Source organism: Dacryopinax primogenitus (genome assembly GCF_000292625.1).
Source record: "Dacryopinax primogenitus strain DJM-731 SS1 chromosome Unknown DACRYscaffold_17, whole genome shotgun sequence".
NCBI lineage: Eukaryota > Fungi > Basidiomycota > Dacrymycetes > Dacrymycetales > Dacrymycetaceae > Dacryopinax > Dacryopinax primogenitus.
In genome coordinates, this window is record NW_024467214.1 from 374361 (window position 1) to 398689 (window position 24329).

Sequence of the window (24329 nt, forward strand, 5' to 3'; positions counted from 1 at the left end):
TTGAATGGGGCGCAAGAGGAAGCGCTCCCCTCGAGCTCTTCTCCGTCTGGACGTTCCATTATTGTCTGTTCTGCACGGTGGACATTAGACAACAACCGCCCTGATTGCCCTCCTCTTCGTTATCTGGCTCTCTCCCTCTGCTCGGCGCCAGGACGTCACATCGACGTAAGTCTCTGGTTTGGTTGACACTTTGTTGTCATACCTCGCGTTTTCCACGCGTCTTTCGGCTGCTCTTCGCCATTTCCTGTGCTATTCTATCTATCACGTCAGTCTGTGCTCATTATGCTTGCAGGCACATACGACGCCCAACCTAATATCAATCTGTATCAAACTGCTCTCCTTGAGTCACGCCCAATCTTGCTCTCCCTTGTACCAGCTGTCTGTGTGTGAGTGTCTTTCCCTTACCCACCCCGATCTCCTTGCTTAGACTCGTCCAAGAATTGTGTTGTTTCCAATATGAAGTCCTTAACTGTTCTCTCGACCCTCTTTGCTCTGGGTGCCGTTGGTGTGCCCACCAGACGACAGAGCAACATCGATAATACGATGCTCAACTTTGCACTCACGCTCGAATACTTAGAAAACCGGTTCTACGCAGACGGGTTATCACAAGTACGTGCGGGGGACGATGCGAGTGTGTCGAAGTTCGCTCACTGTTGTCGAGTTTGACGATACGGCCTTCACCAGCGCAGGCTTTCCCGATTGGGTCAGAGGGTGCGTGTTCGTGTATCGTTTCACTGGTTAACAATGCTGACGTCGGTACATCATCCATGCAGACGCATCACGCAGATAGCAGCGCATGAGGCCTCCCATGTTTCTTACCTCCGCTCCATCCTCGGTTCTGCTGCAACAGCAGAATGTGTCTACTCGTTCCCGTACACCGACCCCTCCTCGTTCGTCGCACTCGCCTCGGCATTGGAGGGGATCGGTGTGGCCGCTTATACTGGGTCGACGCAGCTTTTGACGGAGAAGAGCGTGATTATGGCTGCTAGCAGCATTCTGGCAGTGGAAGCGCGGCATCAGGGGTGGATCGAGAGTGCAGTAGAGCATGGGCCAGGGTGGAATACTGGGTTTGAGACCCCGCTTGATGTGGATCAGGTGTATACCCTTGCTGGTATGTGCCCCCTCACCCCGCAGCGCGCCAGACTGATGTACCTGGTTCATACTCATTAGCCTCGTTCATCACTTCATGCCCGTCTTCGAATCCTGCTCTTCCTGTGACCGCCTTCCCCGCGCTCTCAATCCAGCAAGCGTCCATCTCAGCAGGAGACACGGTGACGTTGCAATTTAACACGAGCATTGCCGGGCCGTACTTCGCCGCTTTTTTCACTGGACTCTCTACTATATTTGTATCAATTCAGCACGATAATTCCGTTGCGGTGGTAGGCCATCAATCCCTGATCGATGTCGATCACCACTGATGATCACGATCATAGCCATCTGGGCTGCTTGGAACCGTATTCATGCTGGTCACCACGAGTAGCTCAAGTGTGACAGATGGAAACAGTACGTCTCGGCCGTGCAAACTGTCAGATTGCGACTGACCATGTTGATACAGCGGTTGCTGGTCCCACCGTGCTGAACTTCCCTTTCTTGAGTTCAGTCGTGGTGCCAAGCACTTGATCTAGGCTCCTACCTCATGTTCTTGTTTTCTGTCCGGCTGTGGGCCCCGTGTAGTACACATGTTGTCCTCGTGAGAGATGTACGATTGTAATACCACTTATCATTCACCCCGTAATACCGATTTGTCGGTGCCAAATGCCCATGAAATAGTAGTTCTGCTCCGGCGCCAGACGTGAGAAGTCCTTCACCGGGCGTAATGTACGGCCTGTCACGGTGCGAGTTTAAAGCTCGTTGGAGACTAGTGTGGCCGTGTCAAGACTTGCCGACGGGAAGAACCGTCCCCATCCCTGAAATACGTCGCCAACAACGCCGGTCCAGTAAGACTGGCACGTCATCCGTTGTCCACGGTCAGAACACACCTGAAGATCATCGAGTGCAATCACGGTTATCGTGCATCTCCGCATTCCCGCATGATCAGGCGGCAAGTGGAGTGTTTATAAGCTCCTGCAGGGCCTGGGCGTGTATGGGCGTTGTAGGGGCATACACGGCGACGCCCAGCTCTCCATTCAATCCCCCTCTTATTCTCCAAGAAACCATGAGCTCCAATGAAGACTATGACCCAGGTTCAGCGTCTACTGGTGTGTGCATCTCTTTCAGCGCCGCGAGGACCAGAGAAGCCAGTGCTTATGCTGTTTGCTAGACGACGAAGAAGATGGGATCAAATTCCGAGGAGCCGCGCTCTCTGTTACTGCTACGACCACAGCAGTCGTTCATATCTCTCCAAGTGGACTGCCTATCCCCGGATCTTCTTCGTACGTCAATACGGCGCTTGCCGCTGCTGCACGCCCGCAAGCCCCTACCAGTCTGGGCTTCATCGATGTTGCCCCAACCTTAGCGGACGGGGCGGCGGCGACCAAGCGGTATCGTTCGACCGGCCTACATGCTGAGCTGGATGCAGCTGTTCGTATCTACTGGAATCTGCATCTCATCCTCATGCCCCAGCACCCCGACTATCTACTATGCCGATATCACCTCTCTCTTCTCCTGTCGGAGCGCTTCGACTTGTGGGGCAGTGAGTCGGATATCGAGAAAGCGGTAGAGATGGGCGAGGAGCTGTGTTCGGCCAACGGATTGAAGCCAAAGAATCGGATTGACTACCTTCGCGCGTGTGCTCGCGCACACGCGTTGCGGTTTGACGGCACTACACAAGCGACAGACGCAGAACGTGCTGTCCAGCTGGTCGAGGAGGCAGAATCCCTCCCCATCGACCCTTCTTCCGTCAACTCGGACCTGCTTATTTGGCATGGTCGTGCTTTGTTTTACCTGTACGAAGCGAGGGGCGATTTTCGGCGACTGCAGGAGGCGATCAGGTGCCTGACGTGCACCCTAGTCGAGCTGGACGATGCTTCAGGCTGCCGGCCACTCTGTTTGCTGTTTCTCAGCGAGGCCCATCGAAGCCGACAGGACACTTTGAATGAGCGGAGCGAAGTGGAAAAAATTCTGACATATGCTGAGAAGGCAGTCGCACTGGCTACATCGTTTGATCCCCGCCGACCGCGATATCTCAACGCCCTCGCTATTGCGTTGCAGCGATATTCATTGTCACATTCACAAGAGCCTACTGCGCTACATCGCGCAATCACCGTCGCACAAGAAGCACTACAATGCGTACGCGAGGACGATCGGAGATACACCGCCGTGTTGACAACGACTTCGAATGGTCTCCGAAATCGATATCACCTTTGGGGCGATTATACGGACATCGACAACTGCGTCCAGATCCAGGAGAAATCTTTGCGCCTTCGGCCTCCCCAGCAGAAAGGGTATAACGCTGCCGTATACAATCTTTGCTTGAGTCTGATATACCGCTTCCGAAGCAATGGGTCTCTACATGACATCGACCGCTCGATCGCCCTGATGAGAGAGAGGTGCTCGAACATCCCTAGTACACTGAACATGCACGCCAATTTCGTCAATATTCTATCAGTTGGCTTCTTAGAAAGGTGGTACCATTTCACCGCCCTCTCAGATTTGCAGGAAGCGCTTCGCCTTTGCAAGGATGTAGTCGAAAAAATGTCCGGAGGTGGTTATTTGGCGAACGTTGGCGTATGCTACTACGAACTCTACCTTCACGATAGAAAGGTCGAAGATTTGGAGAGTGCGATAGACTGGATGACCAAGGCAGACGCACGCCGCGAAAGCATTTACGATATACCCGAACACCTTCTCGCGTATGGCAAAGCATTCATATCGCGTGCTCAACTTTTCCATCAATGTGACGACTGGAAAGAGGGTCTAAAGCACCTGCGCTCGGCTGTCGAACATTCGCCGTCAGGTCACAAGCGAAGAGGTCAGACATTAATGGCTTTAGGAAGTGCCCTCCTTTCGTCATACAAAATTGAGCAGAACAAGGATTACTTGGACGAGTCCCTTCAACTCCTGTCCGATTGCCTGGAACATGTTGCGTCCGGGGTGGAGAAGACAAAGTGCTGCCTCTTGCTTGCAGATGTGTTGGAAGAGTCCAGCACCATATCGAAGCCACCGACCTACCCTTCAGAAATTGTCACACTTCTCGAGCAGGCGGCTTCCGACTCCCAAGCACTGTTTGCTGACCGTTTCAAGGCTGCTCTGAAATTGGCCAGTCTTGCACAGGAGAATAGTCTACTGGAAGAAGCGTACCGCGCGTATGCACTTGCAGTGTCGCTTCTGCCACGAGTGGCCTGGCTCGGCTATGGAAGAGATATGAGACTCCAGGAGCTCCGCTCTCGTGCAGGGACTTTAGCAGTGGACGCTGCTGCTGCGGCCATCGCCGTAGGGAGGTATGACAGAGCTTTGGAGCTGCTGGAGTCGGGGCGTGGCATCTTCTGGCGGCAATTACTCCAGCTGAGAACCGAAGTCGATGAATTACAGGATACCGCACCCAAGTTGGCACAAGAATTGCAAGATGTAGGACGAGCCCTCGAGGCAGATGTACCAAGCTCGGGTGGATCAGAGAACGAGCATTTATTGCAGCGACATCGACGACTTGCCGAACGATGGGAACAGCTCGTCACCGAAGTCCGGAAACTGCCAGGCTTCGAGGATTTCCTGCAAGCCACCAAGTTCTCCCAGCTTTCCGAAGCTGCAAAAGACGGGCCAGTCATAGTAATCAACGGCAGCACCACACGGGTGGATGCTATCATTCTCACACCGGATCATCAAAACTATCACTGTGCCTTGCCTGGAATCCAAGCACGGTTAGCAATTCAGTTGGCCGAATTCTTACGGCATGGCCTCAATGTGCCGAAGGACCAACGTGGGCTTTCATTCATGGAATACGTGGTTCGAAGCGTTTTGGATCGCCTTCGACACACAATTGTTGCCCCAATACGAAACGCATTGAAGTCCATCTACCGGGATCACCTTCCTCGCCGAATATGGCTCTTACCTACGGGACCCTTTTGTCTCTTGCCTATCCATGCGGCAGGCTTCTCCTCCGACGCAAGCTCAGGGAGTGATGATATTGTTTGCTCTTACACTGCAACGTTAGGGTCCTTGATCCGAGCACGCAAGTCGCTCCGAAACAAGCACCGGGACCTTCGGATACTTGCAATCAGCCAACCATCGACTCCAGGTCAGGCACCATTGGTCTGCTCAAGGGAGGAAACACAGATTGTTAGGGCCATACCATTTCATGCAAATACCACATGCCTCTTTGGAGACGAAGCAACAGTAGTCCGTGTTTGTGAGCAACTTCGGAATGCTGATTGGGTGCACCTGTCTTGTCACGGCAACAGCAATGCAGAAAATCCACTGCTAAGCAGTTTCCGATTCTTTGATGGACCCCTGAGTCTTTCAGACATCTCGAAATTGCGCCTTCCCCACGCGGATTTTGCGTATCTGTCGGCTTGTCATACAGCCCGACCGGCTGGAGAATTGCCCGACGAATCACTCCACTTGGCATCAGCATTGCAACTGGCGGGGTTCAAGAGCGTGATCGCTACCCAATGGGGTATCGCCGATAAGGTATGTTCACCGACTCATTCCTGGAACAAATCCTGAAACTAGGATGCAGGACGCACCGATCGTTACAAAGGACGTTTATGAATATATATTTGCAGATGGTCAAGGTGATTTCCGGTCCTCTGCGGAGGCGCTACATGCAGCTGTCATGCATTTGAGGCGTTGTGGACTACCGGCTATACGTTGGGTACCATTCGTTCATCTTGGGATGTAGGCATAACGTGTTGAGGGATTCATGGTACTAGTATAATAATGCACATGTACAATAACACCGTACTAATGTAGGGGCTACTTCTTGGTCGAAATGAGCGAAACAATCAAACACTCCTCCGGAACAATAATGACAATTCTTGTATATTACGGTATGCGGAAGTGTTAGAGAATGTCGCACTTCGATTCTTCCGGCACCACGGGGCAAGGATATCGTTTCATCACTTCCGTGTTGAATTGCGGGCGTCTCGCAATCAAACACGCGACCATCTTCAGGCACCGCATCCAGCACACGTTCTTCTTACTCTGCGGCCACTTTCATTGTTTGACGTTATAACCGGTTCGATGTCTTCACAGTTGTTGTCTGATTTCCGATCGGACACGCAATGGCGCTCTCCGCTCTCGTGAACATCTCGATGCATGTTCTGTTGGCGTCCACGGGTCTCTCTGGAAGCCCCCTGGGCGGTGGACGGCCGTCTCCTCTTCGAGGTTTCATGACTCTTCCGACAATGCGCTGGCAGTGCTCCATTTCCATTGTATTGACCCGAATGTGACCTTACAAAAACCTGCATCGTTCTGCTGGATGTGTGCTTCTCTCTCCCAGGCCCCCATCATCCCCCTTTTCTGCGGACCCGTCCTTCTCGCATATACGGTTGCCACTAATATCTATAATGCCCCCCCATCGCGGTGCAAAGGATCTAGTTGGAAGACACGCGATGTCCTTCCAGCTGCCCACAACCAGTGGTGAGATGTTCAAGTTCAAACCGTAGGCCCTTCTTTGCCTCCTGGTCTGCCTGCACCGTTTTAAGCAATGCTCTCAGTGGTGGACGGCCTATCGCCCTGTTCTTCTTCCCCGCAGCAGGAACAATAGGATGTGTTCTTCAAACTTGCTCAATACGAGATGCGTCCAACTCTAAAGAAATATGGTCCAGAGCTGCATGCGAAGTATGTACAGGCATCACGTCACGTCCAGAAACTCACATCGAACAGGTTATTGGCATCAGCGGGAACACCATAGAAGAGAACAGACACTTTGTCGAGGATTACCGTCTCCCTTTCACTGTTCTCTGCGATGTCGACGGAGCAGTAAGAAACATGTATCGGACTGGAAAGGGCTTGCTTGGCTACGACGGTAGATATTTCGCTTGCACGGGAGCTCGCACGTCTGATCATAGCCATTCTTCCAGCTCGCGTTACCTTCTTCATTGACAGCCACGGAATCATTCGAGAAATCTACGATTCCTTCATACATGCCATGTTCGTTTTCGTCCTGTTCCTCTGTGTTGTCGTTATTTACCACTTTATTCCAGTGCTCACCGTAAATTCATCGAAAAGTGGATTGAACGGATAGAGGTTGAACGGCAGCCGTGGAGCAAGTTCCTTGATTTTGAGTCCATCCTCTCAGATTATGACCCTGGGACCTTGGTCGGCGGCATGCCGCAGCCAACCTTCAAATCACGGTTTTCACAGATTTTCACTGGCTCGGATGGCACCATAAGCGAGGATGACGACAGTACTGTATCTCTGACGCAGGGGTACACAGACTTTTTTTTGCCAGAAGACGCAAGTCCTTGATGCACTTCTTCTCGTGGACATTCACATTCGTACGCTGGATGTACCTATACTCTTAATGCTCTGGCCCGTTCAGATAATCATGTGTGTACCAATGGGTCAGTTCTCAAGTCATCATGTAATATCATTCATCATGTAAGATCATTCATCATGTAATATCATTCATCATGTAATATCATTCATCTCGAAGTCCAGTGCGTGAGAAAAATTAAGTAGATTGTCCGTTGGCCTTACGCGGTCTCTTCCACAATAGCAGGTTTCTCTTCAACGGCGTGAACGTGACCGTGCTCATCAATGCGCATCCTTGGCACCATGAGAGAAGGGTCACTACAAAAGCAGCAGGAAACTCACAAGGTCTCATCCTTCATTTCTGTGTGGTCCCTGATGCGAATCCACAACACCGGTGCGGCGCAAAACAGGCCGCCTAAAAGGAGTGCCCATGTTGATGCGAAGATATTCATGTAGGGCAGGAGTTCGGCCTACAATGCGAAACCGCCTGAGTATTGAGAGTATACGTGAGGGAATGCACATACATCAACGCGCCAGATACCCGCCGCACCAGCAGATTGGAGACTCTTGTAGAAGCCGGTGAAGTAAGCGAGCTTGGCGGGGTCATTAGACATTGCACCCATGAACCTAGACGCTGTTCAAACTCTGTCATTCCAATAGCACATACAATCACATACCAGTAACAGGCGGTCTGCCACATGCTGTCCAGAAGTCCGCAAAAGATGTAACTTTCGACGTGCGTTAGCGTCATCAGCACAATGGCAGTACGGCCGCTTACAGCCAGATGTATGCCGCGTAACCAGGAGTGCTAAAGTCGATTCTCTCAGGATTGGCGATGAGGCTGTCGCGAGTATAATCCCTTTGAAAGCATTAGTTTCTGAGCGAATACGATGTCTTGGACATCTCACTTCTGATAGTGGTAGGCCCAGCCATGAACGACCATGACGAAAACGAGAAGTACGACCCTTCATAGAGAGATCAGCTATATGGCTTGTTCCTAGTGCGCAACCGCATACCACCCAATCACAGCACGCGTGCGACGGTGCAGTCTAGGCCAATCGAGTAAAGTACCAATCGCAATACTTCCAAACATTTGCGATGCCCTAGACAACGCTGGTGTGTAAGTCTCGAGATAGACTTAACGAAATTGACCTCCTACCAGTAGATCATGCCATTGAGGGCACGTGTGCGAATTGAAAAGAGGGCACCATTGACTGTCAGTATCGGTTACTACTTGCCAATGTCTAACTAGAATTCAGCTTACAATCGTTGAACTGCCAGGTGTAGAACCAGTTGGACGCGAGGAAGAGCGGGAAGAGCAGGAGAATCATAGGATCCGCCCAGAGGGCAAGACCCAGGCTGGTAATCTCCGCCTGCCAGGTGGGATGGCGAAGAGGCACCACCTTGGTACCGTCTGTTCGAGCGTCACAAGCATGTTCACCATTCGTTTGCACACCACATACCGGTACGATATATCTTGTTCGGGTTCGCTATGAAAAGCGACAGAATGGCTTGAAGAGCATATTAGCACACTAATGTTTGCGACACGCAGGAGACTTGGCAACTGACTTCCGATGAACGTCAGCACAATGAACGCGATGTACGTGTTGTTGGAAACACTGTTTGCCTGTACATGGTGTCATTTATGGAGCAGACCTGGCATCGATATGGACGCGTACAGTAGAGTTGAAGTTCTACAGGGCGAGGTTAGCCGGATCTTTGATAAGTGCAGAGTGGACGCACCTGACCGAACGCCACAGCAGAGCCAATAACACCCCCGAGATTGAAGACTATCCAGAAGATCTATTCCTCACAGATGAGCAAACCCTTCCACTCAGGCTCCCCGGAGGTACGCACACCAATGAAACGGCCTTTCTGGCTCTCAGTAGGATAAGCAAGCATAAGCGATCCCTGGGCAGTCCACAGCAGGCCAGCGCAGATGCCGAGAATCGCCCCAGCGGCGATGCTGAAGTTGTCGATGCCCTTTGTTAGAGGCTGTCTTGACGTTAGCAATGAGGAAGAGTGGGCAGTTCAGGGGCATACATGCAAGTTAGATGCCAGATACGAGGCGATATAAAGCGTGTAACCAAACGTCCCGATGAGCAGCGTCATCTTGCTGCCGATCATGTTGTGGATGGAACCTACGTAGATAAACTTAGTATGACGGTCACCTGCCTTCTGTATTCTATCAACTCACCAGAGATAAAAGCCATACCCGCAAAGCAAGAATAGAGCGCTACGTTGGCATTGGCTAATCATTGTTCGTCATGATGAGCAGGTGAACATATGTGACCAAATGGGGCTAACCAGCTGTGGTCTCGTCGACCTGTCACACCGACGTCAAACGCTAACCAGAACAACATAGACTTAACAACGAACCTGACCAGCACCTCCAAGACCATTCAAAGCGTTGAAAAGACCCTACCAAAATGAGGAAAGAAAGACACGACGTTCACCCACTGAGCTCACCGGGCACTAATAAATTATCAGCAAGTTGTTGGCAACGCCTTCCCAGCTCTGACTCACCATAAAACACACGAAACCCAGCATCACACATTGGACGTAGGGGTTTCGATACCATCCGATAAAACCGCTGGGGGCCATGTGGGGCTCTTGAGTGGTCTCAATCCCTTCTGGCATGACCTCCTTCTCTCCACTAACAGGCTTGATGTCGGCCATGACGTGTTTGTTGACAGAACAGTCTCTCAGAAGAACACAGGTGCGTCCTAAACGCAAAAAGAAAGGAGCAGCGCCAAAGGACAAGTGAACGCTGAGTCCAGCAGTCAGACAAGGGGGGCGCTATACATATACCATATTGGATGGTCCGAGAGCGTGCGTTTTGCCGTCGCGTGGATCTGAACGCTGCGAAGAACGCGGATGGTCACAGGTCTTATCGGTTGATAGAAGGCGCTGCAAGATTGAGCGCGTGCACACCACTTTAGCCTTATTCGTTCTCCATTCTGGTCGTTCGCCTGACTTCCACGGCGAGGTGGGGAAGAAGAGGGGCTTCTTCTTCCGTCTCCAGGACGGTGCACGCGTTCACGCGCGAACACCGACCGGTTGCTTATGCAGCTTGTCCTTTTCATTCTCCCATTCAGTACCCCCGAGCTTCTATTCCTCCGGCCATGTGTGGTGACAGCGATAATGCACCTCAATTCAATTCAATTCATACAGGCGCAAATCTGATCCAGCCGACAGGAGTACAGCGCCTCACGAAACCAGCGGCAGCGGGTCTTACTTCAGCGATGTGTAAGTATTCTCCGCTGCATGTTCGCTAATCATTTTTTTTTTCAGCTATGATATCGGATGGTCAAGGCTTTTCAACATCCTCCGCATGAATCGCAATTGTCTTTCACTCTGACTCTCGAAGCCGCATTATCGCTCTGATGGCGGAGCTGGACTTGCGAGACCCGACAGACGCGGACGAACGGTCTTCCTATCTTGCTCAGGTCACGCCTACCTGCTGGCCACGCGTTTTATGTTGTTGGCCCATCTGCCACGTCCCCGTCATACGCTTCGAGATTGCTTCTTCTTCCAAATCGTCCCTCACGTCCCTGACCGGCTGTTGAAGGTCAGTGCGGCTTTCCCCTCAAGGGGAGACTTCGGCCCACTGTTCAAAGGAACAGCGGAGTGATAGCCGGCGCGCTGTCAGAAACGACATGAAGCCTCATGTTGAGGGACTCTGATGATAGTCTTTCCCAGTTTTCGGCAACGTCGGTTCCCCTATCGACTACCATTAGCCGACAATTCACATATACCGAGCTGGCTGCAAGCAATGGATGAGGATGCCACCCTAATGACGTATACAAGCCCGTCTAGAAACGCGTCTGAATAGGGATGTACCCAGTCACGTCAATTTACTCCTGCACGCGATAAGATCGATACAAATGTGAATGGTATAGATACCACCTGAGCGTCCTGGGTTATTGAAGAAATACACCGACTTTCTACCGTAATCTCACAATCCCTTCCATGTCAGATACGTAACAGGTCCGTCATGCCAATCTTGCACACGGAGCGCCGCGATAAGGCTCATTGTGCTACTATCTGTACCCACAAATCCCGCGCCTGAAGATTGGAAGACCGCGTCCAACAAGGGAATGTACCTGTACCGCGGAGTGAGAACCATATATCGCTGAACGATTAGAAAATATGAACCAAACACCATATCGTTCTCCTGTCTTTTCCACAACATGGTCTATCCAGCTCCAGCCGTTCTCCTTAACCTCCTCCCACCACGCCGCATCCGTCTCGTCGCTCATCACGAGAACATTTTCCACGTAACCGCCGTCTCTCCTCAGGATTTCGTTCCTGATCTGCTCGATACGCTCTCGCAGCTGGTCCATACTCGGTAGACAGGTCCAGTCGTCTGCAGGACACGAATGGTGGAAGTCGCCTCTACGGGCATGTACAGATATGAACTTGGGTATCTCTCCTTTGGCTTCGACGCCAAAATGCCGCCGAAGATATTCCTCGCTCAGCGCCTGCAACGTGGGCGCCCAGGCCATGTGTCTTCCGATCAGCCGCCACTGCGGAGACCAATCGTAATACCACTCAAAGTTCCGGTCCAGCGAAGTGTAGTAGAGATAGTCAAAGCAGAGCAACTTGTCATCCGGTTCGAACGCCCGCCCTGACGTAGGGGCTGGAAGTGGAGAGACTTGTTGTAGTGCTTCATGGCGTCCGGAGGGAAATCCTAGTTGCATGAGCCGGCCATAAAGTGTGTGCGAGTCGCCCTCTCCGTATACTTTCATTGAATCTGGACGAACGATGAGTAGACTGGTGCATGAAGTTGGCAGACTAACCCACAAGGTGTTGGCGTGTATGAAATATCCAATCCGAGAGCTGCAGGCAGATAAGTGTCTCTCGGCTGGCCGTTACTCTGCCCTCCTCCGATCCACGGGCTCCAACATCCAATTTCCTCCACGATGGTCGAGTTCGCGGACTTGACATCTCTCCATTCAATAATGGGGAGGTGGATCCTCTCACTCAATCGACGAAGATTGAATACATCGCTAACAGGGATGAGCCCTGCGGCCTGGCCGAGGTGTGACGGCGCGAAAGAGGGGAGGATGGGGATGCGCTCAGTCAATTGAGCGAGATATATCAAGTGGACGAGCGCCATGACGTCGTTTGTCCAGCCTGCACAGGGCCAGGAGGTGATGTACTTGAAGTTCGGTAGAAGGTTGTCTGGGTACATATGAGCAAGAGACTGGGTATTTGTGAGCCCAGCACACCTCGGAATGCCTCTGTCGGTTCTCCTCTAACCCATCGCCAGGCATCAGACTCTCTCACTGGGCTTTCGTTCTTCGTATCCTCAGCCAGCTTATCGCTTATTGCCTCCGTCCGATGATCACTGTCAATCGCCGCTTGTAGCATTCGAACGATGAGGTAGGCTGTTCCCAAGATGCACACGCCGGCGACCAAAGAGGTGAACTTCCACGGCACCCTCTTCTTGGTTCGCACTTTCGAGGGTGTCTGCGGCGGTGCGGGAAGTTCATCTTGCTTAGGTGGCTCGAAGTATTCGGGTGACTTGGATTCAGAGGTTGTACCGAGGTTGGTGAAAAAGGTTCCCAGGGAGGAGGCTTGATGCCGATGGGCCTTCCTGAAAGCAGCCATGATGATTGATACGCTGGCTGCTCGTCGCGAGCACTCAGCTAATTGTTCTGTCGACCGATTTATACCGTGCGACTCGAATATGATCCTGTCGGCATCCAGCGAGATGCATCACCGGGCAACCTACATGTCAGTGCTAACTGGAAGCCGGCTCAGGCAAGGGTCTTGCCCAACATCCTTGACGCTTATTGCTAGCTTGACCACGCAGCTGATTGACACGTCCACTCTAGCGGCCGCAGAACATTGAGGGTTAAATTGTCCCCACGAAGGCTGATTTCCTGTCGAACACCTTGGGGCCTTTGCGAGCTGAAAGTACGTTGCTTTGAGCTTAGGCTATCTCTGCGCATCTCCATCGGGTGTCACTCAACGCTTCGAGTCATGAAATGAGGACAGTGATGCATTCCACGACAGAATCCGTGTCGGAATTGCTTGATTGATATGTGTGGAGCAGAGGGACTGGCTTGACCGTGCTGCCAAGAGCGTCGGGTACAAGCGCCCGTGACATGTCAACTGGGCAACAAACGCCAGGGACTCTCGTAATGTCACGCTTGGAGGGGCGTGTCCCCCTCTCTTTCCTTTTTATTCTTCGAGCGTCTCTCTTTCCAACTCCGGACTAGACTAACCTGGAGCTATGGCTAACCCTGGACATCATCGGGGCTCTCCATCCAAAGACCCTGCGTTCAAAGCGGGCCCAAGCGGACTCTCACTGCTCCCAACTTTACTGCGCTCTTCCCTTCCTTCTACCCCACTGCCACCTTACTCGGAGGTCGCGACATCCTATGAATCCGGCAGTGGGGCTGAGGCTGGGGCACACAGTGGATCATACTTTCCTCCTCGCCTTAACAGGAGAGCCAGATGGACCAGGTTCGCGCTCCTTGCTGTGTGCTTGGCATGTATCGTCCTGGTTGGTGTGAGAATACAGGGCGTGGAGAAACGTGGAAGTACGGTGGGACCGAGGAAATGGCTTGGTGGGGGGGACAGAATGAGACCTTTTGACATAAGCCAATATGTGAAGGGCAAGCCAACTGCACTCTTTCGGGGTGAGTCTTTCCTTTGGGATCGCGTGGGTTTGTTGTGACACCCTCTGAAGATAACCTGAGGGAAGACGCGAAGTACATCACGACATGGGTGGCGGGTGGCTGGAGTGCGTGTTCTCCTACGAACATTTAACGCTGTGACTGACCAGAATTGCAGCGAACGACGTAATGGCGATCGCACACTTGCTCTTCCTCGCCCACCTGTCTAACCGTGTACCGGTCCTCCCGCGCTTCACTCCCACGCACTTCCCCAAGTCTGCAGGAATGATGCGTTTCTCAGACATTTTCGATCTGCCCCAGCTAGAAAGGGCGCTCAACATGCCTATCTTAGAATGGGACGATCTCAAGCTCACCCAGGCGAACGTCAGTTACATACCACGGGAGGACTTGGGCTGCTGGAGTAGCTGGATGGCTGGGGGGGAGGAAAACAGAGAGCCAAGGGAGACGGAGAACCCAAGGTTGTTGGGGCTCAATGTGCATTATACTCCCGTTCCACGTAAGTTCGAGCTACTTGCTTCAGTCTGGCGCTTCTCTGCTCAAATCGTTTACCCTCATCATAGGCGGCAACAAAATGTACGGTGTCGGCGATTGGCATCTCCTGTTCGGTCGTCTCCTGCAGCTGGCCTATCCCTCTGGCCGCACCGCCGCACTCAAAGAAGTAAAGGCGCTCAAGGTGCTGGAGCCCGACGAGCAAATGTTGTGCTTCGACTGGCTCTACTACACGGGACTTGACCGAAGCTTCGAATGGGAGTACGACTACTCCCCTGAATGGCAGCTTGTTGCACGGCATATGCATTGGAACCTCGTGCTCGATGCACTGGCCGACGAATACCTGCGCCGTCACTTCCATGTCTCCCCAAGCGATCCCGTTCCACCCTTTATCTCCGTGCATGCTAGGAGAGACGATTTTGGGGATGGATGTCCAGGGAGGAACTCGAGCTGCCTTCCGAACTATGAACAACTGAAGCAAAGGATTTATGAGGTGCAGTTTGAGTTGTGGAAGGAAAGAGGGACACAGGTTGAGCGTGTGCTCGTGATGAGTGATGAGAAGGACCCACAATGGTGGGCAGGCATAGTGGAGAATGGATGGGGAAGGATCGATCATACGAAAGAAGGAACGGCAGAACAGCATGGGTTGTGGTATGAGATGCTCCTGGATGTCGTCTTTCATTCAAAGGGGACGGGGTTTGTGGGCACTGATAGCAGCACAATGTCCTTATTGGCAGAGAGAAGGGTGAAGGACTGGAATGGGGGTAGCACTGCGAGGCTGCTGTGGCATGGCCTATGATCCTGTCACGATTTTTTTCTAGTACCAGTCGCGCTAATAGACCATCAGGGGAATAGCCACAATTGTTCGTGGAATATTGTTCACGAGCTAAATACCGCTTCGGGCCGAGAGGTTCGTTGTGTATAGCTGACTAAGCACGATTGTCAGGGATGTCCCTGACGAACACGTGCAATGTGGGTGCAAATCGTCCGGCCAAATTGCGAGCATCTTGTTGAGAGGAGGGTTAGGCACGCCCTGGCAGCACGCCTTTTACTTAAACGATCTGCTGCTATGGGGTCGACCGAGCATAAAGGTTTGTAAACAGTCGTTGCTGGAATTGGTGAATCTGATGATAGAATAGTTCTTATTGGCGTAATTGGCGGAAGCGGGCTGTATCACCTCGATAATCTGACCCCGGTGTGAGTGGTTGTTGATCCACAATGCGCGATAATTAATCATACAACCTCAGTGAGACGGTCAATCCTGAAACGGTGAGCTCTTCCTTATCTTCTCATCCGTACCTATCTGAACCTTTGATAGCCATGGGGATATCCTTCCTCTCCCCTCACGATCGCTCAGCTGCCGTCCGGCGGTAAGATCGCGTTCTTGGCGCGACATGGTGTCGGACATCAGCACTCACCCTCGCATGTTCCCGTACGTGCCAACATCGCCGCATTCAAGTCGTTGGGCGTGCGCGTCATTCTCGCCTTCTCCGCCGTCGGGTCCCTGCGGGAAGATATCCACCCTGGTGACTTTGTCGTCCCTTCGCAGATCATCGACCGCACCAAGGGCATCCGACCAAGCACCTACTTTGACGAGGGTGTCGTGGGTCACGCGATGTTCGGAAATCCCTTCGACGACGCATTGATCAAAGACCTCGTCCCGCTCGTCAAGGAGGCTCTCGCGCCGCATGAAGTTGGCAACGGAGCTCAGGTCCATACAGAGAAGTGCGTTGTTTGCATGGAAGGGCCGGCATTCTCCACCCGGGCGGAGAGTAACATGTACCGCATGTGGGGTGGGGACATCATCAATATGAGCGTTCTGCCAGAGGCCAAGTTGGCGAGGGAGGCAGAGATGAGGTGCGCTGCTGTATATGTGCCCCTTCTGGTTTTGCTTACGCCACCCATAGCTATGCTCTCATCGCGACATCGACGGATTACGATGCATGGCGTGTGTCCGAGCACCCCGTCACTGTTGAAGAAGTCGTCAAGACCCTTCACCAGAACGCAAACGCCTCGCGGCATGTTGCAGCGCACGTGCTCGAGGCTCTTTATCCGGATATTGAGAGCGGCAAGGTTGGATCGAGCTTCACTGGAACCATGCAGTTCGCTTGCATTACGAAGAAGGATTATATTACTAGAGAGGCCGCGGAAAAGCTTTCCTGGGTTTTGCCGTACTTTAGCTAATGCCATAGAGGTCGTGCGAGAGGAACCTGGTTTTTATCAGCTGTAATAGAAGACAGAAAGCCTGAATAAATTTGACATCAGCGACTTGGCATAATCTAGGGGGATCATAGGCGCTCGTTCCTCAGTCTGGTCTGCGGGTAGATGGTTCTCTGTGGTCTGCGTGGAGGATTTTGGATGGTAGCGGGCGCCACGTATAGGGAAAGATCAAAGCTCCGATGGCGCATTTCGTGTGCGAGCAGAATCGCAGGATTAACGCGCAGAGCTATGAACGCTTCCTCACATCTCGTCAAAGAACGTCAGCCGAGACGTGGGACCGGCATGCCAATCTTGTATGCGTCGCTCTGCAAGCAGACTCATCGTGCTTTGGTCCGTGCCGAGCAGGGCGGCACCTTGGGATAGAAGGACAGCATCGATAAACAGTTCATACCTAAATGCAATGAGCTACAAAAAATACCCAAAAATTGTGATTCTCACCATAGCCCGTGCTTCCTCGAAGTCTCCGTCTCCGTGTGATTGATATAGGTGTAACCCATCTCTGATATACTTCTCCACCAGCCAGGATCCCGCTCGTCGCTCATTACGAGGACTCGATCTGTCTGGACTCCCCTATTGGACAGGACAGTTCGCAGTTCTTGGACCCGTCGGCTTAGCTGGCGAACTGAGGGAAGACAGCTGGTGTCATGGGCGTCACACCGTTGACTGAAATCCCCACGTCGGGCGTGCACGGCGATATACTGCAAGAGGTTAGACAGAGAGATATAAATAGACGATGTGCTCATACCGGAGGAATCTCGTCGGTTTCTCCAACGCCGAAATGAGCCTTCAAATACTGCTTCGCAAGATCCTCAAGTTGAGAGGCCCAACGCATATGAGTGCCGACCAACCTCCACTGTGGGCTCCAGTCGTATTCCCATTCAAAAGAGGAGTCCACGCTGGTATAGTAGAGGAAATCGAAGCAGAGGAGTTGATCCGATGGCTCGACCTCTCGGTTGGACATAGGTGCAGGACTTGGTCGTTGAAGATGGAGCGCTGCGCTGCGTCCGCTGGGAAAGCCTAGCTGCATCAGCTTGGCCAGTGATATGTGCGGATCATTGGGATAGTCAGGGAACATCTTGAAATGGGCAGGAACCGCCGTAAACGAGGCATCTGTCAGGCATTAGCTTTCATCCGTAGAAATGTGTCTGAAGGATGACTCGCCGATTTTCAACCCTTCAAAGATAGGTCCCCGTAGAGGTGCTTCATGAGTCAACATCCAATTACTCCAACATCCCATGATATCCGATTCTTGACTAGTGGTGCTCTTCACGTCCTTCCATTCCAATATGGGGAAACCGACCGCCTTTGACAACCGTGGGACATCGAAGACTTCACTGAAGGGCACCAACCCGGCTTCTTGTGGAAGATGAGAAGGCGCAAAGGGCGGAATGATCGGGATACGTTCTGTCAATGATGCAAGGTGGATAAGGTTTGCGTAGTTCATCACGTCGTTTGCTAATGATTGCATAAGCAAGATGTCGGACGGTCAGAGTCGGCACGTACTCCAGCCTGCAGCCGGCCAAGTAGTGATATATTTCATATCTGGGCGAAGGTTGCCTATTGCACTGTGTTGAGAGATCTGGTACGACCGAGCGGTCATAGGCGCACCTGCAAAGTTTTCGGTCGGTGGGCCATTAACGTGCTGCCGGGTCAGAGCACCGTAATCTTCGTCCGCAGCAGAGAGGGAGGCAGGAAACGGCTCAATGACTGTACTGACATTTGGAATTGGTGCAATGGCCTCGTCAGATCCCTCCCAGATTGCCATAAGGCTCATGGTATCATGAACTGTATGTGTAGGTTCTCGTAGTAAGAGCAAGATGCTGGAACTCGTCGAAATAACAGTGCATATCGCCAGAATTACCGTAATCATTCTTCCATAATGCCTCCAAATGTCTTCTAGCCATATTGATGGCTTGATCCAATTGTCGCTGTCCCGAGCGTGGCGTGCAGGTGGATGGTTTGCACCAAAGTGCCGCTTTTCGATAGGCTTGTGTCCAATAGGTGGAGAAGTTGACAGAGTCACCACTGCCTGCATTCCAGCAAGATAGATATCAGCAACTAGAACTAGGTACTAAGCTGGAACGGAGTGGTGAGCAAGGAGGCCCTCAGACCAAGGTGCGCTGACAGTCCACATTTTCAAATGGAGGTTGATGATCGTGAAGCCTCGTCAGCTTGGCGCCGAGCGTACGATCCGAAATCGCCGGTTACAGCGTTGAGTCGAATCTGCCGCATATAAATAGTCTTCCTAAGCACATGGTGCATGACCGAGGATATGGCGCTACAGCCTATACAGATTTCTCTGAAGGAACAAGAATTCATGGAGGCGAAGATGTCGGCGAAACGCTGGCACGTGAATGAAAGGGTCTTTCGGGCCGATCGGAGTTCGGTTTCACCCTCTCTCTTCAACTTCAGTATGGCCACATCTAAGCCCTTGCTCTGCTCTATACGTCCTTGTCGATATGGGATATGGAATGGACTACCTTGAGTAACTCTGGGATGCATGGCCAGACGTACCACTAGTACTTGTATTGTGCGTCTGCCTGACCCGCATACATCCACCACATTAGTCCTGCATGGTCAACCTGTCTCAGACATGGTGAGCTTGCACTCGAAAACCTCGATCTCGACCACCTCGGAGTCTTTCTCGACCTATTATGACGAAAGCTTGCATCGATCGTACTATGGGACTATAAAGACTCTGTCCGTTTTGATCTTGGGTCCCCTCATCTCTCTTCCTCCTGCGTTCCCACTCTCCTTCTCCCCATTCAACTAAAAAGCAACAATGCACGCCTCTTTCCTTCGCTCTCTCATTGTGGGGCTGGCCTCCACCTTGACAGTTGTGAACGTTGCCTTTGCAGCCCCACTCCTTGACCTGTCAGTCGACGCCAACGTCGATGTCCCTTGTCTCCTTGGATGCACCACTGCTCTCGGTGTGCTGGGAAAACTGCACAGCAAGGTTTCTAACGACCTCTCCACCATCGGTGAGTGAATATAGTGTCGTATATGCGCATATATTGAGCATATATGCAGCCGACCTGTCTGCCAGCGCGTCCGTGGACACGGCTGGTCTCCTCGACGGCGTGCGCTTGTGCCTCGAACAGTAACGCATATATGCTGACCATCTGAGCAGTACAACTCCCTCGTTGATGACTTGACTGAGGCCGTCAATGACCTTGTCGGTGGGACCGACTTGATTCTCTACGACACGACTGCATATGTGAACGCCGTCGGTGCGATTACCGGGAACATCCTTCATGTAAGCTTCACATATTGCATTAACAATCACGTCGTCGTTAATCATCGGAAAGGATATCATGGCGCAAGTCAGCGCCGACCTCTCGGTTACAGGTCTCGATTACACTCTTGATTCCCTCAACGGTGGACTCACCAACCTGGTTAACAACCTCCTGTCGGATGTTGGTGTGGACATCATGCCTCTCATTGTCGAGACAACCGCCGGCCTGCAGACTGACGCCCAGATCGGGCCCAACGTCGATATATTTGCTAGCCTATGGGCGCTGCTCGCTTCTGTGTAATGACTTTGGCCCGCTGGATCGGTCCGCCGTCTGATACCTTGGTTTTCTATGTGGAAAGTCGGACCTTGTCTCTGTCTCCCGGGTTCAACTGGTTTGGGATGTGGCGAGATGCGACGTGCTTGTTGTCTTTCTGTTTCACTTCGTACATCGCCATTGCTATGGCGCATCATTCTGTCATTCGTTAGTATTACTGGTAAAATTCCATCGGAATCGCTCTTGTATCGCGTGAACCAGTCTGATTGATATCCACATCGCCACCAGGAGAAGCCGCGTTCGAAACGTTGGCATTTCCGCTTCTGACGGTCGTTATCACCACACTCTACAGCGTCAACAGCAGCATACAGTGTACTTGCTTGACATGTTCATCGTTCAAAATCATCAACCATCGTTATATTGCTCAAAGGGCCAATCAAAGTAACGACATGAACAAATAAGTGTCTGTGACTGGCAACCGCACTGCAACTTTTGTCGATGCTGTGCCTTCCTCTTTTACTTGTGGCCCGCCAACACAGCGCATCTTTCAGCCAACAATATCCAGTCAATGCCGCTGATGGATTCCGGCATGCAGGAGGCGAGGGGAAGATAATTGTGCCAGGCACTTTCCAGTGAAGATTTCGCTTGCGCTTGGCAACTGCCAGTCTGCCACCCATAATGAGTATAGTTGGCATGACCCGGTAGATGCATCATCTGTTCGTCGTCCTGTTCTCGTCTCTGTCATTCCCCGCTGACGACTTTCGTCAGTGGTTGAAGACTGCGAACTAGCCTGCATATACTCTCGTTCCAACCCACGTCAGCTGCGCCGTCCACCCTTTGCTCCTCGCGCTGGACAGCGATCCACCAGCGATGCCAGGTACTCGCACCCACTCCCGTCCTCCTTCTTGGAGCACGCTCTTTCCGCCATCCCACGATCATTCTCAAAGCCTCCTCGAGCCCCCACCCGAATGGCAGCTCCCTCAATACAGCCCTGCCCCGAAAGATGGCGAAACGCCTGCCCAGTGGCATTCTACGTTCCCGAAGCGACCTGCTTCCCCGGTTCTGAAAGCGAGCGAGAGGTTCTGGGTGAGGTATGGAAGATGGCTGGCAGTGGGACTGGCGGTGACAACGCTGAGCTCGACGATGTTCGCCACAGCGCTTTTGATCAAGCGGCCGACTGTGTGGAGAACAGAGGTGGTGGTGGTCGACCCGCTTGCAGACCTTATCGGAGAAACGCTTTCTTCGCCATATCCGGATATGGACTCGTCAGGAGCGGATGTTGCGGATATACCGACTTCAGAACCGGAGGTCAAGCCGGCATCGCAAGCAGTAGATTATAGGGAGTATATTGGTCAGTTTGTGAGGGGACCCCCAACAGAGAGCTTCGAAGGTATGCACCGCACTCTCCATATATCGATAAGGAGTAACAAACTGACATGATCATCTAGATAACCTTCTCCCTGAGTATAAGTATATCACCAGTTGGCCCAGTGCGGGTTGGAGTGCGTCCCTCTTTTCCGGACGAATCTACGTTTTCTCACGCCGCTGTAGCAAATGACGTAATGACCTACGCTAATCTGATTCATCTTGCTCTCCTAACGCAACGTATCCCCATCCTCCCACCCTTCGCACCATCTCACCTCTCTCTGTCTGCTGGTTTCCCCCCTGTCTGCGAGGTATTCGATATTCCTCGCTTGTCAAAAGAGCTTGGCATCCCTATCCTGGAATGGAGGGATGTGAAGGACGAAGCGAGTGAAGCCTGGGATGTCCTGGGATGTTGGAGCACTTGGAGCACCTGGCATGAGAGCGAACGACCCAGTATCGTCCTGTCAGAACTGAAATTGGACGTCTCGTATACCGGTGTACCAGGTGCGCAGCTAAGCTATATTTCATTAGTAGGTGCATGTGCTGAATGAGAGCATAGACAGCTTCAAGCTGTTTCCCCAAGATGTCCGAGACCCTCATGTTTCACTGAACAAGATCATGCAGCTTGCATTTCCCTCCGTCCGAAAGAGTGCATTGCAGAAGCATCATCCGGCGCCGGCAAGACTTTCCGGTCTGTCTCTCGAGCCGTCGGAACATCTGTTATGCTACGACTACCTGTACTACACGAGCGTCGACACATACTACGAATGGTGGCAGGACTGGAGTCCGCAGTGGCGACTCGTGGGAACCCATATGCACTGGAGGGAAAGGGTGGACCGGATTGCCAAAGAATATCTGATGCGTCATTTCGGAACGGAGGATGTGGATTCCCTGCCGCCGGTATGTGCTTCTCAAATGTCTGCATCTCCCTGGGAGTGCTAAACTGCTGTCTTGCCGCCTTGTAGTTCATTGTCATTCATGCTCGTCGAGGAGACTTCCTTGGTCAATGTGAGACCGCCAACGTCGATTGCCTGCCCACTCTTGCCCAGATGAAGACAAAAGTGGAGCAAATGCAAATCGCCCTCGCAGAGAAGGGGATCGTGACGGACCACGTGCTTGTGACGAGCGACGAAACTGATCCTGGTTGGTGGGCGGCAATTGTCGAGTTGGGCTGGACGCACATCGACCATACCGCCTTCAGAACAGAAGCACGGTTCGGGAAATGGTGAGCACTGTCTTCACCTATCTTGTTACATAGAATTAATCATCGCTTTTGAAGGTATGGACCTATCTTGGACGCTGCGTTTCACTCAATGGGCGCGGCCGTAATCGGCACGGAACGGAGTACGATGAGCCTGCTCGGAGAACGAAGGGCGCACGACTGGCAAGACGCGCCAACGACAAGACTGATGTTGATGGAACCTTAGGACAGGGAACAGAGATGCAAGGAAGTTCGGGAGCGATGTATTACTGTACTGATTTATTTACTTAGAAGGAACGTTTTTCTCTACCTTCACTGTTATTGTTTGTTCCTGGACGCCGGGACACTTAGGCCACTAAATCTCGCTATCCTGTGAGACGCCCATGTATCATTAGTCAAATATTCGAGATTGCAACAGAGTCGATCTCAATGTAGGCGCCTGGCGGAGTCGCCAAGTTCTCAACAGCACAACAAAACAGTGGGTGCAACATTGACCGGATTTGGGCATCCCTGAGACACGCGATTTGATTTCCCGGGGAGTGGTCACATGATAGCACCATAATAGGACTGCAATTGCGTGGACACTGCACCCCGAAGGCCCACTTCCCCTCCATCTCGACGACCAACCTTCTGTAATCCAGACAATCTTGAATATTCAATCATTCCGCGCTGTGCAGGGATCAAGTTACTCTCGTAGAATCCAACACACCTCATTGTGGTTTTTTACGTGAGCATCTCCGCCTCACTTTCTGAGCTGATCTTATTAGCATGGTGGTTCAACGCAAAATCGAGTCCCGCTACAATCCGTCAAATCACAGAAGAAGAATTTCTACCCCATGCACGATCTGGTGCGCCATTGTCAGCTCGCTGTATTCTGTCACCTACTGAAGGCGCTAAGCAGATAACCCCGTGATGCTTGCCAGCAACAGCAAGGATCAAAATGACACTTCACATACGCAGTCTCGCCGACGGGTCCACACAAGGATCGATGAGTCCCAAGCGGTTGTTGACCTCTTCCTCGCTGTGGTGGCAGAAGAGGTTGCGAAATCCCAAGCCGCAATAGACGGTGATGTGATTCACTATGCCCCGCCGGCATACGAGGCTCCTCCAGCTTATGTGACCCAAGCAAAACGGTGCGTCATCACTGAGGTCGATGACGGGATAGAGACGGCCCCTGCTGTCTCTGAAGAGGAGCTGGCGTATTTCAGGCGCTGCTTCCAGCAAGGAATTCATCTCGAATCCGTCTCTGGCCCATCCAATGACCAGGTGCCTAAGCCAATTTCTTCCCCCACTATCGAAAGCAAACATCATTACCGCGAGTGCTGGGAGGAAGGGCTTCGTCGTGGAGCTGCTAAATCCGAGGCATACGAAGTTATTGGCCGCAAGGTCCTTCAAGACGGACACCAGCTGATGAAGGACATCTATGACCAATTGCAGGGATGGTGGTGGGGCATGGCTACTTACAGCGAGCATCATGATGCCAATTCATCGTGAGCTGCTGAGCTGACAGTGCTCACCTCATCAGCGCGTCCCTCCTCCATC

The 24329-nt window shown here is 52.2% G+C and overlaps 9 protein-coding genes across 9 annotated transcripts; 7 read left to right on the forward strand and 2 right to left on the reverse strand.

Moving 5' to 3' along the window:
• Positions 1 to 58: 58 nt before the first annotated feature.
• Positions 59 to 1728, forward strand: DACRYDRAFT_24100 (uncharacterized protein). The gene is made up of 8 exons (XM_040773545.1): positions 59 to 165; positions 293 to 386; positions 439 to 609; positions 662 to 711; positions 774 to 1111; positions 1171 to 1379; positions 1434 to 1503; positions 1556 to 1728. Exons 3-8 carry the CDS (start codon positions 457 to 459, stop codon positions 1618 to 1620), a joined length of 885 nt encoding a protein of 294 aa, XP_040625898.1. The 5' UTR covers positions 59 to 165; positions 293 to 386; positions 439 to 456; the 3' UTR covers positions 1621 to 1728.
• Positions 1729 to 2661: 933 nt separating this feature from the next.
• Positions 2662 to 5776, forward strand: DACRYDRAFT_56827 (uncharacterized protein; the record flags this gene model as incomplete). The annotated part of the gene is made up of 2 exons (XM_040775399.1): positions 2662 to 5565; positions 5615 to 5776. The coding sequence occupies 2 exons, from the start codon at positions 2662 to 2664 to the stop codon at positions 5774 to 5776; spliced, it is 3066 nt and encodes a 1021-aa protein (XP_040625899.1).
• A 691-nt stretch (positions 5777 to 6467) lies between these two features.
• On the forward strand, positions 6468 to 7131 carry DACRYDRAFT_40387 (peroxiredoxin; the record flags this gene model as incomplete). The annotated part of the gene is made up of 5 exons (XM_040774479.1): positions 6468 to 6538; positions 6594 to 6717; positions 6763 to 6904; positions 6948 to 7029; positions 7083 to 7131. Coding segments are annotated over 5 exons (468 nt in total), but the record flags the coding sequence as incomplete, so codon positions are not given.
• A 560-nt stretch (positions 7132 to 7691) lies between these two features.
• On the reverse strand, positions 7692 to 9903 carry DACRYDRAFT_56743 (MFS general substrate transporter; the record flags this gene model as incomplete). Its single annotated transcript, XM_040775391.1, has 18 exons — positions 7692 to 7823; positions 7878 to 7980; positions 8031 to 8081; positions 8132 to 8212; positions 8262 to 8318; positions 8370 to 8456; positions 8513 to 8567; positions 8618 to 8767; positions 8817 to 8864; positions 8923 to 8980; positions 9097 to 9156; positions 9211 to 9348; positions 9397 to 9494; positions 9551 to 9604; positions 9661 to 9679; positions 9733 to 9774; positions 9823 to 9828; positions 9880 to 9903. 18 exons carry the CDS (start codon positions 9901 to 9903, stop codon positions 7692 to 7694), a joined length of 1263 nt encoding a protein of 420 aa, XP_040625901.1.
• A 1370-nt stretch (positions 9904 to 11273) lies between these two features.
• DACRYDRAFT_70192 (uncharacterized protein) lies at positions 11274 to 13310 on the reverse strand. The gene is made up of 4 exons (XM_040775917.1): positions 12588 to 13310; positions 12160 to 12540; positions 11512 to 12109; positions 11274 to 11459 (listed from the first exon to the last, which is right to left on the reverse strand). Exons 1-4 carry the CDS (start codon positions 12967 to 12969, stop codon positions 11312 to 11314), a joined length of 1509 nt encoding a protein of 502 aa, XP_040625902.1. The 5' UTR covers positions 12970 to 13310; the 3' UTR covers positions 11274 to 11311.
• Positions 13311 to 13618: 308 nt separating this feature from the next.
• Positions 13619 to 15291, forward strand: DACRYDRAFT_82888 (uncharacterized protein; the record flags this gene model as incomplete). The annotated part of the gene is made up of 4 exons (XM_040776595.1): positions 13619 to 14006; positions 14057 to 14110; positions 14161 to 14499; positions 14564 to 15291. The coding sequence occupies exons 1-4, from the start codon at positions 13949 to 13951 to the stop codon at positions 15289 to 15291; spliced, it is 1179 nt and encodes a 392-aa protein (XP_040625903.1). The 5' UTR covers positions 13619 to 13948.
• Positions 15292 to 15519: 228 nt separating this feature from the next.
• DACRYDRAFT_24103 (multicopy enhancer of UAS2) lies at positions 15520 to 17349 on the forward strand. Its single transcript, XM_040773546.1, has 6 exons — positions 15520 to 15583; positions 15632 to 15689; positions 15740 to 15761; positions 15811 to 16349; positions 16400 to 17103; positions 17151 to 17349. Exons 1-5 carry the CDS (start codon positions 15562 to 15564, stop codon positions 16674 to 16676), a joined length of 918 nt encoding a protein of 305 aa, XP_040625904.1. The 5' UTR covers positions 15520 to 15561; the 3' UTR covers positions 16677 to 17103; positions 17151 to 17349.
• A 2145-nt stretch (positions 17350 to 19494) lies between these two features.
• DACRYDRAFT_110334 (uncharacterized protein) lies at positions 19495 to 20248 on the forward strand (the record flags this gene model as incomplete). Its single annotated transcript, XM_040769040.1, has 4 exons — positions 19495 to 19693; positions 19743 to 19792; positions 19843 to 19968; positions 20021 to 20248. 4 exons carry the CDS (start codon positions 19495 to 19497, stop codon positions 20246 to 20248), a joined length of 603 nt encoding a protein of 200 aa, XP_040625905.1.
• Positions 20249 to 21478: 1230 nt separating this feature from the next.
• On the forward strand, positions 21479 to 23013 carry DACRYDRAFT_56709 (uncharacterized protein; the record flags this gene model as incomplete). Its single annotated transcript, XM_040775388.1, has 6 exons — positions 21479 to 21611; positions 21670 to 21723; positions 21773 to 22090; positions 22146 to 22486; positions 22552 to 22811; positions 22866 to 23013. The coding sequence occupies 6 exons, from the start codon at positions 21479 to 21481 to the stop codon at positions 23011 to 23013; spliced, it is 1254 nt and encodes a 417-aa protein (XP_040625906.1).
• Between the last annotated feature and the right edge of the window lie 1316 nt (positions 23014 to 24329).

What these genes read in the sequence shown, in the direction of transcription:
- DACRYDRAFT_24100 (XM_040773545.1), top strand. Translation starts at nt 457, where the DNA reads ATGAAGTCCTTAACTGTTCTCTCGACCCTCTTTGCTCTGGGTGCCGTT. An exon ending in ACGCAGACGGGTTATCACAA is followed by an intron (nt 610 to 661) that starts GTACGTGCGGGG and finishes ACTGTTGTCGAG; the next exon opens with TTTGACGATACGGCCTTCAC. An exon ending in ACGATAATTCCGTTGCGGTG is followed by an intron (nt 1,380 to 1,433) that starts GTAGGCCATCAA and finishes TCACGATCATAG; the next exon opens with CCATCTGGGCTGCTTGGAAC.
- DACRYDRAFT_70192 (XM_040775917.1), bottom strand. Translation starts at nt 12,969, where the DNA reads ATGGCTGCTTTCAGGAAGGCCCATCGGCATCAAGCCTCCTCCCTGGGA. An exon ending in ACCGACAGAGGCATTCCGAG is followed by an intron (nt 12,541 to 12,587) that starts GTGTGCTGGGCT and finishes ATATGTACCCAG; the next exon opens with ACAACCTTCTACCGAACTTC. An exon ending in GGAGAACGATATGGTGTTTG is followed by an intron (nt 11,460 to 11,511) that starts GTTCATATTTTC and finishes TCCGCGGTACAG; the next exon opens with GTACATTCCCTTGTTGGACG.
- DACRYDRAFT_24103 (XM_040773546.1), top strand. Translation starts at nt 15,562, where the DNA reads ATGGGGTCGACCGAGCATAAAG. An exon ending in CTCGATAATCTGACCCCGGT is followed by an intron (nt 15,690 to 15,739) that starts GTGAGTGGTTGT and finishes ATACAACCTCAG; the next exon opens with TGAGACGGTCAATCCTGAAA. An exon ending in GCGAGGGAGGCAGAGATGAG is followed by an intron (nt 16,350 to 16,399) that starts GTGCGCTGCTGT and finishes CGCCACCCATAG; the next exon opens with CTATGCTCTCATCGCGACAT.